The sequence below is a fragment of the Orycteropus afer genome, unplaced genomic scaffold (assembly GCF_000298275.1).
Source record: "Orycteropus afer afer isolate SDZICR_OR568_19922 unplaced genomic scaffold, OryAfe1.0 scaffold00080, whole genome shotgun sequence".
Taxonomy (NCBI): Eukaryota; Metazoa; Chordata; class Mammalia; order Tubulidentata; family Orycteropodidae; genus Orycteropus; species Orycteropus afer.
Genome location: NW_006921667.1, coordinates 10,698,965 through 10,716,146, shown reverse-complemented (window position 1 = coordinate 10,716,146; position 17,182 = coordinate 10,698,965). Strand labels below are relative to the sequence as shown.

General features: G+C 37.0%; 1 protein-coding gene across 1 annotated transcript in view; it reads left to right on the top strand.

The window, feature by feature from the left end:
* ULK2 (unc-51 like autophagy activating kinase 2) overlaps positions 1-17,182 on the top strand; it is a 241,121-nt gene that overhangs the window by 216,966 nt on the left and 6,973 nt on the right. The window contains exons 20-24 of the mRNA XM_007941497.2: positions 4,239-4,388; positions 6,855-7,063; positions 14,991-15,169; positions 15,617-15,735; positions 16,100-16,257. Coding sequence (XP_007939688.1) covers positions 4,239-4,388; positions 6,855-7,063; positions 14,991-15,169; positions 15,617-15,735; positions 16,100-16,257 — 815 coding nt within the window. The remainder of the gene's footprint in view (positions 1-4,238; positions 4,389-6,854; positions 7,064-14,990; positions 15,170-15,616; positions 15,736-16,099; positions 16,258-17,182) is intronic.

The window sequence follows — 17,182 nt, the reverse complement described above, 5'->3', positions numbered from 1 at the left end:
TGAAGAAAAACATGGCATCAGGATTGGAGGAAGAATCATTAACAACCTGAGATATGCAGATGATACAACTTTGCTTGCTGAAAGTGAGGATGACTTGACACCCTTAGTGATGAAGGTTGAAGAATACAGTCTGCAGCATGGATTATGTCTCAATATAAAGAAAATAAAAATCATCACAACTAGACCAATGAGCAGCATCACAATAAATGGAGAGAAGGTTGAGGTTGTCAAAGAGTTCACGTTGCTTGGTTCGATGTCAATGGAAGCAGCAGTCAGGACATTAGACGACATGTAGCATTGGGAAAGTCAACCACAAAGGAACTTTTCAAGTGCTGAGGAGCAAGGATGTCTCCTTGAGGACTAAGGTGCGCCTGACACAAGCCATGATATTTCCAATTGCCTCGTATACATGTGAGAGCTGGACAATGAATAAGGAAGACCAAAGAAGTATTGATGCTTTTGAGTTGTGGTGCTGGCAAAGAATGCTGAAAGTACCATGGACTGCTAAAAGAAGTAACAGATCTGTCCTGGAGGAAGTATACCTGAAATGGTCCTTGGAAGCAAGAATGGCCAGACTTTGTCTCACCTATTTTGGTCATGTTGTCAGAAGGGACCATTCCTTGGAGAAGAATGTCATGCTTGGTAGGGTGGAGGGTTGACGAGAGAGGGGTTGGCCTTCAACGAGATGGATTGACACGGTGACTGCAATGATGGGCTCAAGTATAGCAGGGATCGTGGAGCTGGCACGGGATCGGGCAGTGTTTTGTTCTGCTGTGCATGGGGTTGCTATGTGTCAGAAACAACTCAATGGCACCTAAGAACAATAACAACATCAGCAATGAATGAAGGTTCCAGTTTATCCACATCCTCTCCAACACTTATTATCTGGGTTGTTTCTTTCTTTCTTCTTTCTTTAAATCTGTGTCATCCTCACTGGCATTAAAAAAAAAACAAAAAAAAAACTCACTGCCACCAAGTCAGTTCTGACTCATAGTGACCCCTATTGGGTTTCCAAGGCTGTAAATCTTTACAGAAGCTGACCACTTCATCTTTATTCTGTGGAGAGGCTAGTGGGTTTTAATCGCCGACCTTTTAGTTAGCAGCCAAATGCCTAAACCACTACACTACCAGGACTCCTTTCTAATGGAAGTGAAATGTTATTTCATTGTGGTTTTTATTTGCATTTCTCTTACAACTAATGATGTTGAACGTCTTTTCATGTGTCTGTTGGCCATTTGAATATCCTCGTTGGTGAAGTGTCTATTCATGGCTTTTGCCCAATTTTTTATTGGGTTATTTATCTTTTTGGTGTTTAGTTGTAGAAGTTTTCTGTGTATTTTAGATACTAGATTATGTCCTTGATCCATTTTGAATAAGTTTTTGTGTATAGTATGAGGTATGGATCTCGTTTCACTTTTCTGCATGTAGAAATCAAATTTTGCCAGTACCGTTTGTTGAAGAGCCTGTTCCTTCCCCCATTGAATGGATTTGGCTACCTTGTCAAAAATTAGTTGACCAGAGATGTTAGGATTTATATCTGGGCTTTCAATTCTAATCCTTTGGTCTGTGTATCTGTTGATTAAACCAGTACCAGGCTGTTTTGATTACTGTAGCTGCATCATATGTTTTGAAGCCAGGAAGTGTGAGGCCTCCTCCTTTTTCTTCTTCAAAATTATTTTGGCTATTTGGGGTCTCTTGTCCTTACATGAGGGTAAAATTGAGGGTTCAGTTTTCTATTTCTATAAATAATCTGTTAGAATTTTGATCAGAATTGTGTTGTATATGTACATCACTTTGGGTAATACAGGCAGTCCCCAAGTTACAAACATCCAACTTAATGTACAACCCATAGTCGTGAACCAACTCCCATAAAGCATCCAGTAACAATTCCTGGATCATTAAATGAACAAGTACCAGAATTCTGTTAAGAACAAGGTAGATATCGAAATCTGTCAGTTTCTTCCTCCAAGTTCTAATTCATTCTTCCTCAGGCTGCAGTCTCTTGTGAAACTGATTAGGTAAGAGATAGGAAAGAAGGAAAGTGACATTTACTGAGCACAAGGCCTTAAGACACAGCATGAATAAAGGTGAACTCAGAGGATGCAGCCTGTCAGTAATCAGTGGCAGAAGGAATTGGAACCCAGCCTGGGTTCTCTCCCCACTGCTGGCTAGTCACACCTCACTCCACAGTGACTGAGGTCTAGGCCCTGCCCCTCACCTGTAGAAAGTGTGCATGTGGCAATACTTGGGTGGCATGGTCATATAGCACATGTCGACTTTATTGTACACTGCCTGGAAGTCACCGTAGAAAAGCATCAGGCCCATCAGCCCCGGATCCTGTTGTTTCAACAACACTACTGTCTCCTAGATCTTGTCCAGCTTGCCAAGGCAGCAGCTGGCCACAGCTGCCTACATCTTACCAGCCCAAGGTACATAACAGTGGATTTATAATAACAGATGGGTGCTACTATGCAATGTACATCATAACATTATTATTATTATTATTGCTGTATTATATTATTATTATTGCAGTATGTTAAATATGTCTTAGTGTATCTGGAAGTATGTTTTTTATGCATGAAAAGTACACTGTATACTATTTGCTAAGGCAATGTTTGACTGACACTAGATATGAACCATACCTAACTGTTCAGCTTAGATATAAATTCAGCTTAAATACAGACTTGGGTACAAAACTCATTTCTAATCTGGGGACAGCCTATATTGACATCTTGACTATATTAAGTCTTCCAGTCCATAGTACGGGATGTCTTTCCATCTGTTTAGGTCTTTATTTTGTTTCAGCAGTGTTTTATGATTTTCATCATATAAGTCTTTGACATCCCTTGGGTAAATTTATCCTTTATCCCTAGGTATTTTATTTTCGTAGATGCTATTGTTAAATGGAGTTGTTTTCTTAATCTTCTTTCCAAATTTCTCATTGTGTGTGTATAGAAACTTAGGTGGTTTTTGTGTGTACCTTGTATCCTGGTTTTTGTGTATACCTTGTATCCTGCAATGTGGCTAAATTCCTGCATCAGTTTTAAAAGCTTTTTATTAAGATGCTTTTGTATTGTCTATATGTAGGACCATGTCATCTGTGGAAAGAGATAGTTTTACTTCTTCCTTTCCAATTTGGATATCTTTTATTTCTTTTTTCTTACCTTACGGTTCTGACTAGGCCTTCTAGTACATTATTGAATTGGAGTGGTGAGAGTGGGTTTCCTTGATTTGTTCATGTTTTCAGGAGGAGCAATCTCAGTCTTTTCTTCATTGAGTGTAATATTGGCTGTTGGTTTTTCATAAATGCTTTTAATCATGTTGTGGGATTTCCCTTTTAATTCCTATTTTGTTAAAAATATTTTTATTTAAGAAATGGTGCTAAATTTAATGAATGCCTTTTCTGCATCGATTGAGCTAATCATGTGGTTCTTCTTTTCCTTTGTTCTGTTAATATGGTGTATTACATTGACTGATTTTCTAATGTTGAACCAACCTTGCATTCCTAGAATAACTCTCACTTGATTATGATGTATAATTCTATTAATATGTTGTTAGTTGTTAGATTCTGTTTGCTAATATTTTGTTGAGAATTTTGGTATTTAGATTCATAAGAGGAGCTTTGGTGGCACTGTGGTTAAAGCATTGGGCTGCTAACCAGAAGGTCGGTAATTCAAACTCACCAGCAGTTCCATGGGAGAAAGATGAGGCAGTTTACTTCTGTAAAGATTTATAGCCTTGGAAACTCAATGGGTGGTTCTGCTCTGTCCTATAAGGTTGCTATGAGTTGGAATTGACTTGATGGCAGTGGGTTTGATAAGATTTTGTTATATTCATAAGGGATATTTGTATGGAGTTTTCTTTTCTTCTGGTGTCTTTGTCTGTTGGCTTCATAGAAAGAGTTAGAAAATACTCTTTCTTTCTTCTACTCTTTGGAAGAATTAGAACAGGATTAGTGTTGTTTCATTCCTACATGCTTGATAGAATTCCCCAGTGAAGCCATCTTGTCATAGGCTTTTCTTGGTTTCCCTCCAAGGTTTTTATTACTGATTCAGTCTCTTTACTTGCTATTATAAATTATTTGTAATGAATATACTATATTGAATTTTCTGATTTTGAGAGTAATAAATGCTTTTTTGAAAAAAAATAACTCATATAAATGAAAGCCTCAATATAATCCCACACCCAGAGATAAACATTATCAAGGTGTAATGTACTATTCTGTAAACTTTTTGTACCTCCTGCAGGAGCCTGTGGCATTGTACTGACACCTCCTATGGGAGCAACAGCAAGTTCTAGGGCTGTTCTGTTCACTGTAGGTTCTCCTCCACACAGTGCCACAGCCCCTACTTGTACCCATATGGTCCTTCGAACAAGACCAACTTCAGGTAAGGTGTTATTACAACCTTCAGCTAGTATTTGGAGTGTAATGTTCTGAAAAGGACTTAGTGCTATAACTTAGAAAAGTCACTTAATCTCTCTGGGCTTCAGTTTTCTTACCAGTGAAATAGAGATTAACTCCTTCCTTTACTTTACAGGGGTTATAAGGAATACATGAGGCAACATTTATTTTTAAAATTTTGAAAAGTAAAAATGCTATAATGTATATAGGATAGTATGGTACTACTATAATATGAATGTGAATTCCCCATGATGAAGCAGCTATGCACATAAAGTGCTTTTCAGCTTATATTAAGGGCTTATTATAGTGGATCCAACAGATTTTTTTAGAATAATAGAATTTTTGGTACATTTTTATACTTTGGGTCCCAGTCTTTGTACTTAATCCTGTATACATTTAGACTGGTTAATAGATTTGGCTTATCAACCATACTCTCTCAGTCTGCCAGTCTTCTGTCAGTTGGTTATACTGTGGTGGCTTGCATGTTGCCATGATGCTGGCTGCTATGCTTCTGGTGTTTCAAGAACCAGCAGGGTCAGCCATGGTAGACAGGTTTTAGTAGAGCTTCCAGACTAAGACAGAAAGGCTTGGTGATCTCTTTTGTAAAAAATAAATAACCAATGAAAACTGTAAGGATCTCACAAAATATCATCTAACTCACTTGCTTTGGACATATCATCAGGAGGTATCAGTCACTAGAGAAGGGCATTATGTTTGATAAACCAAAAGGCCAATGAGTGCATGGGAGACTTTAGTGAGATGGATTGGCAAAGTAGCTACGGTGATGGACTAGAAATGCTATGGCAATTGCGAAGATGATGTAGGACTGGTCAGTGATTTGTTGTATTGTATGTAGATCTCTATCAGTCAGAGTTGACACGATGACAGCTAACAACTCAATATAAGCAGGCTATTAATACCAAAAATTTTAAAAAATTAAGTATTTAGATTAAACTTGAAATCAGTTAGTTTGATATTGTGTTATATATTATACCTTGTATCTCTCAAGTTTTCTTATGCTAACTAAGAGAGCTGCGGTGGTGTAGTGCCTAAGGCATTTGACTGCTAACCAGAAGGCTGGTGGTTCAAACACACCAGCCACTCCTCAGAAGGAAGATTGGGCAATCAGCTTCTGAAGTGATATTGCCTCAGACACCCAAAGAGGGGTGGCTATGAGTCGGATCTGACTCGACAGCATTGAGTTTGGTTTGGTTTTTATGGTAACTAAGTTACTAATCAAGATTTTAATAGGTTAATAAGCAAAAGACATAAGTAGATAATAGAGGAAGTAGAGCTAATAATCTTATTTTTAAGATTATTAAAATTCTTTAATAAGAAATAATAAAGTACCATTTTAAATAAGAAAATACCATTATAAGGAAGTAACATTTTATATTTATTAACTAAGCAGACTTTTTAAAAAACTTGTAGCACACATTGTTGAGATTGTAGTGGGATCCGTGTGCTTACTGACTACTGCTTTAGAAGGCAGTGTGGCAATTTTTAGGAATCTTTATAATATTTGACCAGTGGTAAACTCATTCCCATTTATTTTACTTTGGGGTATTTATCACAAAGAAATCATTCAAGAGAAAGGAAAAACTACATATATTTCATTACAGTGTCATTGTAATATAAGAAAATTTGACATAGTATAAATGCCCCAAGTTAAAGGACTAGCTAAGGAAATTATATACATAGATTTAGTGTGACCCATTAGCATATAATACATTTTATAATTATCAGAACTGTGGAGCATAATGGAAGAATGTATGTGATAAAAACTTATATAAGACAATATAAAAAGAGTAGCTATGATGAGTACTGTAAAATATACATTTGATGATGATGATGATTGATGATGATGACATCAGCTGTTACCAAGTTATCTCCTATTTATGGTGATCTTATGTCCGATAGAATAAAATGTTGCCTGGTCTTGCATCCTCCTCACAATTACCAGCATGTTTTAGCCCATCATCACATCTGTTACACCAGCCCATCTCACTGAGTGTATCTCTCATCCTTACTGGCCCTCTGCTTCACCAAACACAATGTTGTCCTCCAACGATCAGTCCTGCCTGATGTTTTCATTGGCTAAATTTCAGAAGTAGATCTCGCCAGGCCTTTCTTCCTAGTCTGTCTTGGTCTAGAAGTTTGGCTGAAATCTATTTACCATAGATGACCATGCTAGTATTGGAAATACTACCAGCATAGCTTTTAGCATGACAGCAACATGCAGGCTACCATAGTACAACAAGCTGACAGATGGGTGAGCGTGAAAAGAGATAAACTATTGATAGTCTCAAATTGGAGGATCACTGACTTTTACCATATCCTTCATTATTAATAATGGATTTTATTCAGTAAATGAAAGTAGAAGTAGATGCAAAAGCACCTAACTTCATGAACTAACTCAGGAAACTGCTCTGTGTGTTCTGTTTCCTTGCAGTGGGGTTCAACAGCTCTGGAGGCTCTCTTTGCTCTGCAAGTGGCCGTGTGTGTATGGGCTCCCCACCTGAGATGTGTTCAGGATCTTCCCCTCCACAAGCAGAGGCAGCTCCCAGCCTGAAATACATGCCTTATGGTGCTTCACCCCCCAGCTTAGAAGGGCTCATCACCTTTGAAGCTCCTGAACTGCCTGAGGAGACACTGATGGAGGTAAAGACTGTTGTGTTTGCTCATATAATTTTTGACGCTATATGAGAATGTTTTAGTGATGACAAAAGAGCAAAATACTGGCAAACAATTTAATTTTTTTTTCCCTCTCTCTTTAACTTACTTTTTCTTTCTATATGGTTAAAATTGCTCATACATTTTCAAAGTAATGTTGACAATGGTGCTTATATAGAACAAGTTTTGATTCATAGAAAGTGCTGTATTTTGTTCTCTTATATATATATAATATATATATATATATATATATATTATATATATAATATTTATATAGATTAATTGTGGTAAAATAAAAATAACAGAAAAGTCACCATTTTAAACACTTTTAAGTGTACAATTCAGTAACATTCATTACTTTCACCATGTTAGGCAGCCATCACCATTGTCCAGTTCTAAAAGTTGTACATGACCCCCAAACAGAGCCTCAGTTACCCCTTCATCAGTAACTCCAATTCTCACCTATTTCCAGCCCCAGTAACCATTTTAGGACTAATAAATGTTTGTGTCGACATTTGCCTGTTCTAGATATTTCATATAAATGGAATCATGCCGTATTTGTCCTTTTCTGTCTGACTTGTTTCACTCAACATAATGTTTTCAAGGTTGATCCATGTTATATCAGAATTTCATTTCTCTCTACGGCTGAAGAATACTTAATTGCATGTATAAACCACTTTTTGATTATCTGTTCATCTTGTTGATGGATATTTGGTTGTTTCCACCTTTTGACTATTATGAATAATGTTGCTGTGAACAGTGGTGTACAAGTATATGCTTGAGTCCCTGCTTAGAGTCTTTTGGGGTATATACCTAGGAATGAAATTGCTACACCATATGGTAATTTTATGTTTAACTCTTTGAGGAACTGCCAAACTTTTTCTTAGTGGCTGCACCATTTTACATCCCCACCAACAATGGCATCCTCCCCAATACATGTTAATTTCTATTTTTTTCCCCCTAATAATAGCCACCCTGTGGGGGTATGTAGTGGTATTTTCATTGTGGTTTTGATTTTCATGCTCATCTTTTCATATGCTCATTGGCCATTTGTGTATTTCTTTGGAAAAATAGCTATTCAAGTTTATTGTCTATTTTTTAATTGGGTGGATTCTCTTTTGTTGTTGAGTTGTAGGAATTCTTTATATATTCTGGATATTAAATCCTTATCAGATACGTGGTTTCTCAGTATTTTCTTCCACATGTTGTCTTTTGAATTCCTTGATAATGTCCTTTGATACACAAAGTTTTTAATTTTGATGAAATCTAATATACCTATTTTTTCTTTCGTTACTTGTGGTTTTGGTGTATATCTAAAATTCTATTCATAAAACCAAGGTCTTGGAGTTTTACACCTATGTTTTCTCTTAAGAGTTTTAAGGTTTTAGCTCTTACATTTAGATCATTGGTTTTTTGTTAGGTTTTATATATGATGTGAGGCATTGGTTCAGCTTCATTTTTTTGCATGTGGAGATAAGTTGTTGCAGCACCATTTATTGAAGAGATTACTTTTTCCTCCTTGAGTGGACTCGACATTCTTCTCAAAATCAGTTAAACACAGATGTTTATTTCTAGACTATCAATTCTATTCTGTTTGTCTGTATTTCTGTCCATATACCACTACCACACTGTTTTGGTTACTGTAGTTATATAGTATGTTTTGGAGTCTCTGAGTGGTGCAAATGGTTAAATGCGTAACTGCTAACCAAAGGTTGGTGCTTTGAGTCCACCCAGAGGCCCCTCAGAAGAAAGATGTGTCAATCTGCTCCTGAAATGTCAGCCACTGAAAGCCCTATGGAGGGTAGTTCTACTCTGAATACGAGTCATCCTGAGTCAGAATTGATTTGATGGGAACTGGTTTAGTTTGGTTTATATCATGTTTTGAAGTTGGGAAATGTGAGTCCTTCTGCTTTGTTCTTTTTCAAGATTATTTTGGCTTTTTAGGGCTCCTTGGAGTTCTTGTGAATTCTGATGAATTTGAGGATCAGCTTTTCTACTGCTGCAAAAAAATCTATAGATTGCTTTGGATAGTATTGACATCTAACAATATTAAGTCATTCAATCTATAAACACAACATGTTTTTCCATTTGTTTTGGTCTTTACTTTCAGCAGTGTCGCAATCTTTTACTCCCTGATTAAATTTATTCCTACATATTGTATTCTTTAGATGATGTTGTAAATGAGGCTATTTGCTTAATTTCCTTTCACCTTGTTCATTGCTGGTGTATCGAAACACAGCTGATTTTTGCTAGTTAATCGTGTACTCTGCAACTTTGCTGAATTAATTTACTACTAGCTCTACTAGTCTGTTTGTGGATTCTTTGAGACTACTATATTTAGCATCATGTTGTCAGTAACTTGAAATGGTTTTACTTTTCCCTTTCCAATTTTGATGACTCTTTTTTCTTGCCTAATTCTTAGTTCTGTGTTTAACAGCAACGACGAAAGTGGGTGTTCTTTATTTTTTTATCTGAAGTTTATTTACTGCTTATAGGATATTTAAAACATAATTTTTGTCCTAAAATTATAAAATTTTATTCTCAAGAGTTTGCTTTTTTTTCATAAGATAAAATAATACACTTAAATCTTAGGCTTAAAAAAAATAAACCAGTCTTGCTATTAACACTGATAAATACACCTTTTGAGCAGACTGGATCCACCCATTTGTAGCATAAGACTTTGCTTCTCAGGAGCCAGTTCTACAGGGCAGAACACAAATTAAGAATAAGAAAAGTTAATTTTATAGTTTCAAAGACTGTGCCAACTCAATTCCATATCTCAGCTCTGGAACAATTCCATATCTCACTGGACTAAATAGTGTGTCCTTAGTCCCTAGACACAGTACTAATTTATCTTGAGTTTTAAATTAAAATGATCAACTCCCCAGGCTAACGAAAGAACAATATCTGTTTTCATGTAAGCCCTCTAAAATTTCTGTTTTGTATCAATGAGAATGAAAATAAATATTTGACATAAAAGTTGTAAAATATTGCATGCACAATTTCAGTAGTGTTTTTACACTAATTTTAGTAGCCTGTCAGTTGTACTGTGGTGGCTTGTGAGTTGCTGTGAGGCTGGAGGCTATGCCACTGGTGTTTCAAATGCCAACAAGATTACCAATGGTAGACAGGTTTCACCAGAGCTTCTAGAGTAAGACAGACTCGGAAGAAGGAAGAGGCCATCCACTTCTCAAAGAATTGGCCAGTGAAAACCTTATGAATAGCAGTGAAACCTTGTCTGATGTATTACTGGAAAACTTTATAAATAGCCCTGAAACATTGCCGATACAGTGCCAGAAGATGAGCTTCACCGACCCCTCAAGTTGGAAGGACTCAAAATACAACTGGGAAAGAGCTGCCTTCTCAGAGTAGAGCTGAGCTTAATGATGTGGATAGAGTAGAGCTTTTGGGACATCCATTTACTGATGTGGCACAACTCAAAATGAGAAGAAACAGCTGGGAACATCCATTGAAAATTGGAACATGGAATGTACAAAGTATGAATCTAGGACAATTTGAAGTTGTCAAAAATGGAATGCATAAATATTGATATCCTAGGCATTAGTGAGCTGAAATGGACTGGTTTTGGCCATTTTGAATCAGACAACCATATGATCTACTGGGCCGAAAATGATAAACTGAAGAACGGCATGGCATTCATCACCACAAAGAATGTTTCAAGATCTATCCTTAAGTACAGTGCTGTCAGTGATAAGATAATATCCATACTCCTACAGGGAAGGCCAATTAATACTACTACTATCAAATTTATGCACCAACCACGAAAGCCAAAGATGAGGAAACTGAAGATTGTTACCAACTTCTGCAATCAGAAATTGACTGAACATGCAGTCAAGATGTACTGATTATTACTGGTGATTGGAATGCAAAAATTGGAAACAAAGAAGAATTACTGGTAGTTGGAAAATTTGGCCTTGGTGATAGAAATATCACTGGAGATCACATGATAGAATTTTGCAGGACCAATGACTTACTCATTACAAATACCTTTTTTCAACAGCACAAATGGCAGCTATACATGTGGACTTTGCCAGATGGGGTACACAGGCATCACATTGACTACATCTGTGGCAAGAGATGATAGAAAAGCTCAATATCTTCAGCCAAAACAAGGCTAGGAGCTGATTGTGGAATAGACTGTCAACTGCTCATATGCAAGTTGAAGTTGAAGATGATTAAAATAAGTACACAAGAGCTAAAATATGACCTTGAGTATATCCCTCCTGAATTTAGAGACCATCTAAAGAATAGATATGATGCATTGAACACCAGTGACCGAAAACTGGAAGAATTGTGGGATGACATGAAGAACATCATCCATGAAGAGAAAGCAAAAGGTCATTTAAAAGACAGGAAAAGAAGAAAAGACCGAAATGGATGTCAGAAGAGCTGTGAAACTTGCTCTTGTGTGAAGAGTATCTAAAGCAAATGGAAGAAATGACAAGATAAAAGAGCAGAACAGAAGATTTCAAAGAGCAGCTCAAAAAGACAAAGTCAGTTATTATAATGAAATGTGAAAAGATCTGGAATTAGAAAACCAAAAGGGAAGCACACACTCAGCATTTCTCCAGCTCAAAGAACTGAAGAAAAAATTCATGCCTCGAGTTGCAATATTGAAAGATTCTATGGGCAAAATATTGAATTATGCCAGAAACATCAAAAGAAGATGGAAGGAATACACAGAGTCACTGTACCAAAAAGAATTGCTCGATGTTCATCCATTTCAGGATGTGTCATATCAAGAGCCACTGGTATTGAAGGAAGAAGTCAGAGCTGCACAGAAGGAATTGGTGAAGAACAAGGCTCTAGGAATTGATGGAATACCCATTGAGATGTTTCAACAAATGGATACCTCACTGAAGGTACTCACTCAGATATGCCAAGAGATTTGGAAGCAACTACCTGGCCAACTGCCTGGAAGAGATCCATATTTGTACCCATACCAAAGAGAAAGATGATTCCACAGAATGTGAAAATTACCAAGCAATGTCATTAGTATCCACCTAAGTAAAATCTTGCTGAAGATAATTCAAAAATGGTAGCAGCAGTATGTTGACAGAGAACTTCCAGAAATGCAAGCTGGATTCAGAAGAGGACGTGGAATGAGGGATATCATTGTTGATGTCAGATGGATCTTGGCTTATAAGCAAAGAATACCAGAAAGATGTTTACTTATGTTTTATTGACTATGCAAAAACATTTGATTGTGTGGATCATAACAAATTATGGATAACATGGAGAGGAATGGGAATTCCAGAACACTTAATTGTACTCATAAGGAACCTATACATAGACCAGGAGGCTGTTGTTCAAACAGAGCAAGGTGATACTGTATCACTTAAAATCAGGAAGGGAGTACATCAGGGTTGAATCCTTTCACCATTCTTTTTCAAACTGTATGCTGAGCAAATAATCCGAGAAGCTGGATTTGTATGAAGGAGAATGTGGCATCAGGATTGGAGGAAGACTCATGAACAGCCTACGATATGCTGAGGATACAGCTTTGCTTGTTGAAAGTGAGGATGACTTGAAGTACTAGCTAATGTAGATTGAAGACTACAGTCTGCAGTCTGTATTACACCTCAGTCTAAAGAAAACAAAAATTCTTACAACTGGACCAATAAGCAGCATCTTGATAAATGGAGAAAAGATTAAAGTTGTCAAAGACTTCATATTTCTTAGTTCTACAATCAACACCACTGGAAGCAGCAGTCAGGACATCAGAAGACTTACTCTATTGGGCAAATCTGCTGCAAAAGACCTCTTTCAAGTGATAAAGAGCAAAGATATCTCTGTGAAGACTAAGGTGTGCCTAACCCAATCCGTGGTATTTTTATTCACCTCATATGCATGTGAGAGCTGGACAGTGAATAAGGAAACCGAAGAAGAGTTAATGCTTTTGAGTTGTGGTGTTGGTGAAAAATACTGAAAGTACCATGGACTCTGTCAGAAGAACTAGCAAATCTGTCCTGGAAGAAGTGCAGCAGGAATGCTCCTTGGAAGTGAGAATGGCAGACTTCATTTGACCTACTTTGGTCATGTTATCAGAAGGAACCATTCCCTGGAGAACGATATTATGCTTGCTAAGGTGAAGGGTCAACAAAAAAGAGAAAGGCCTTCAATGAGATGGATTGATACAGTGGGTACAATGATGGGCTTGGGTATAGCAAGGATCATGGAGCTGACACTGGACCGGGAAGTTTTGTTGTACTGCACATAGGGTAGCTATGAGTTGGAGATGACTCGATGGCACCTAACAACAACATAGTACTAATTTTGAAAATATGTCAAATATGGGGATTGAGAGTAGAAAAACAATTCTCAGAGTTACTTCATTCTTTGCTATATTAGATATAAATTCATTATGTCATGTGATCCAATGTGTTGGAACATGGAGTCTGATATTCTGTCACAAAGGAGAGACTTTTAAAAGTTGCTTGGTTTATTTTTCTGTCTTGGATACCAAAAAAACCAAACTCACTGCCATCGAGTCAGTTCCGACTCATAGCAACCCCTCATTAGGTTTCCAAAGTGATATCTCTACAGAAGTAGATTGCCCAGGCTTCCTTCTGAGGAGTGGCTTGGTCGGGTTGAACCGCCAGCCTTCAGATTAGCAGTCAAATGCCTTAGGAACCCTATGCCACCAGAGCTCCTAGGTGGCACTCCTTAGATCAGTCAACTGTGAGAGATCAGAAGGGCACATTTGCATAGCAGGAAAGCTGAACGTAGAGGAGTGCATAGATAAGAAGGGCACAAGGCTAGGGGTAGTCACAGGGAAGAGTTGAGAGGAGAACTGTTTATTGTTGGGATTGTAATCAGTGACTTGAAACAAAATGTGTATGAACTGTTGAGAGTAAAACGAATCTGCTTTATATATTTGCACTCAAATGACAACAATAATTTTTTTAAAAAGGAGGGTGAGACACTTTTAGTCTTATTTGAGATTTCAAAATATATATATAACTAAAAAAGAATTCTGAAAACATTAATTTTAAAAATCAATTTTAAATGACATCTCTCTGAATGCTGATATGTCTAGATGAAGAGGTCATCACACACAGAAACTTAAAGCTTTGATATTCGTTCTAATAATTTGGTTAACTGAAACACCAAAATTATTGGTGAAATTAAAATTAAAGCATCTCTAAAATTGTAGTGGGAGCTCTGGTGGTATAGTGCCTAAGGCATTTGACTGAAGGCTGGCAGTGCAAACCCACCAGAAGGAAGATGGGGCAATCTACTTCTGTAGTGATACTGCCTCGGAGACCCAAGGAGGGGTCACTATGAGTCGGATCCTACTCAATGGCAGTGAGTTTGGTTTTGTTTTGGTAAAATTAGAGTAAGTCAGTAGAATACACTAAACTATCTAAGATTAATACCTATTTTGTCATGTTTTTGTCTCATGTATCTTGATTTAATCACTTAGTATTTCAGTTTTTTCTGGTAAAAGCAGTGACCTTATATCTTTGAAGCTTACTTTTGTGGGTGCGCTGATACATTCACCAAACACATGCACAGACCCATATTTTTATTTATGTTTATTTTCTCACTAAAGAAGTTTAAAAATCTGAATCTCCTTTGATCATTCTCGTCAAAATACGTATAGAAAACCATAGTAATGGCTATGGTCTATATGGTCTATACAGTTAAGGCATTTGGCTACTAACCAAAAGGTCCATGATTTGAACCCATCAGCTGCTCTGCTTGAGAAAGATAAGGCAGTCTGCTTCAGTAAAGATTTATAGCCTTGGAAACCCAGTGGGGCTTGCTGTAAGTCAGATTCAACTCGATGGCAGTGAGTTTGGTGTTTTGTTTTGTGTTTTATGGTTTATGTACAGAAATGAGTAGGTACCTATTATTCTGAAAATCTCTAAGAAAAATTCTTTTGCTGCAGCGAGAACACACAGACACCTTACGCCATCTGAATTTGATGCTGATGTTTACTGAGTGCGTCCTGGATCTGACAGCCATGCGGGGAGGAAACCCAGAACTGTGCACATCTGCTGTCTCTTTGTACCAGATTCAAGAGAGTGTGGTTGTGGACCAGATCAGCCAACTGAGCAAAGACTGGGGGTAGGTGCCCCATTTGTTATTCCTTGCCAGATTCTTGATGCTTTCTGTAAACTTGTGTTTGAGATGTAGAAATCATCACCCACTGAAGATCATGTCTCAATATTGAAAGCCTCAGGGGAGTAGTGAATCTAAATTATTTAATTGTACTAGATTTTACCATATGAATCGTGACTCAGATTATGCAACTTTAGCATTACCTTTTCCCTGTAAATTATACTGTTGAAGATAATTGATGATAAAGTAACTATTTTTATCTGAGTGTGTTTCTTGTATTCAGAGTCCACATGTCCTTTTCTATGCCAAGACTTCTCTCTTCAGGGGTTCTTTGTGCATTACAAAAATCAAGGAGGATGTTACTCTATTCCCTTAAAAAGACTATTTTCATGGGGACCTGACGTGTAGGAGAGTTTGTTCACAAATATGACTGTCTGCCTCTTCTTTGTACAGGCGGGTGGAACAGCTGGTATTATACATGAAAGCAGCACAGCTGCTAGCAGCTTCTCTGCATCTTGCCAAATCCCAGATCAAGTCCGGGAAGCTAAGCCCATCGACAGCTGTGAAGCAAGGTATGCGTGAGCATGGCAGTGTGACTCTGGGGATACCTAGGTTGTCCCTATTCTCATTATCCCAAGAAATATTCTGATGAGGAATCACTGTATTATTAAATATTCTTAATCAAAAGAGTAAAGATGCTGGATTGTTTTTGTGGGTTTTTTTGTTTGTTTGTTTTGCCATTTAATTTATAGGGAAAAGTCAGGAATGCTTTATTCTCCATCTTAACTGTAAAAGAGAACATGTGAAAAAAATCTGATTCATGGCCATTTTTTCCCCCCACTTATTGTCACTTTCCTTGTATCAGCAGGAAAAATACATACCGATGTACTTTTATTTTTGAAGAAAAACTAAAATTCTCATCTCAACTTTTTGCAGTTGTCAAAAATCTGAATGAACGATACAAATTTTGCATCACCATGTGCAAAAAACTTACAGAAAAGCTGAATCGCTTCTTCTCTGACAAACAGAGATTTATTGATGAAATCAACAGTGTGACTGCAGAGAAACTCATCTATAATTGTGCTGTAGAAATGGTAACACTTTTTTAAGATTTAATACTCTCTTTAAAAGTATCTTTTGAATTGGCATCATTATCTTCTTTAAATAGTTTATGTTCTGTCATCCCTAAGCCTCAAGGATTGTGGATTACCCCCTAAATCTTTTATAATATTTAAGTACCATTTCACGTAATTTATACATCTGGCTATGATATTTGGTTAAATTGGATTATTCCTCTTAAAGTTTGCTAACATTAGGCATGATCTGATCTTTTCATAGTTTACATCTGAAAGCTTTAGATGGATCTTTTTCTGCATTTTCTTTAAGGAAATTTTGCCCTGATAAAGCTATTAGAAAAAAATGCTACTTTATTATCCATCTCATTCAGTTCATGTCCTTAGATTCCATTTACTTACCTTAGTTAAGTATAGATACAAAGTATATTCTGTTTTTCCAGTTCTCTGGTTGTGCTGGACACCCCATAGGGTAGTTCTGCTCTGTCCTATATGGCTATGAGTTGGAATCACCTCACCAACACACAACACTACTATTGGAAATAACTTAGTTGCTGTCTCTCTTGGGGGGAAGTTTGCTCTGAAGTATAGATAAAAAATAGAGACTGTTAAAGAAATGATTAAGTGGAGAAAAATCATTGGCCGATCTTACATGACACTGATATGATAGACTCCTCCCAAGTTTGTCTTCTTTGAAATATACTAATATGTTACACTCTTGGCTTTTTTGAAAGTCATTATAATAGAGTCACATGAAAATAATTTTTTTTTTAATTTTATTTATTGTAATTTGGGTGAAGATTTACAGAGTGAATTCACTTTCCATACAGCAGTTCACATATACTTTGTCTCATGTCATTGACCACAGTTTACAGTGCAACAGCTCCCCTCCCACTTCCTCCCCATAGTTACCTCTTCCCAGTGACCATCCCTCCATACTCTCCTG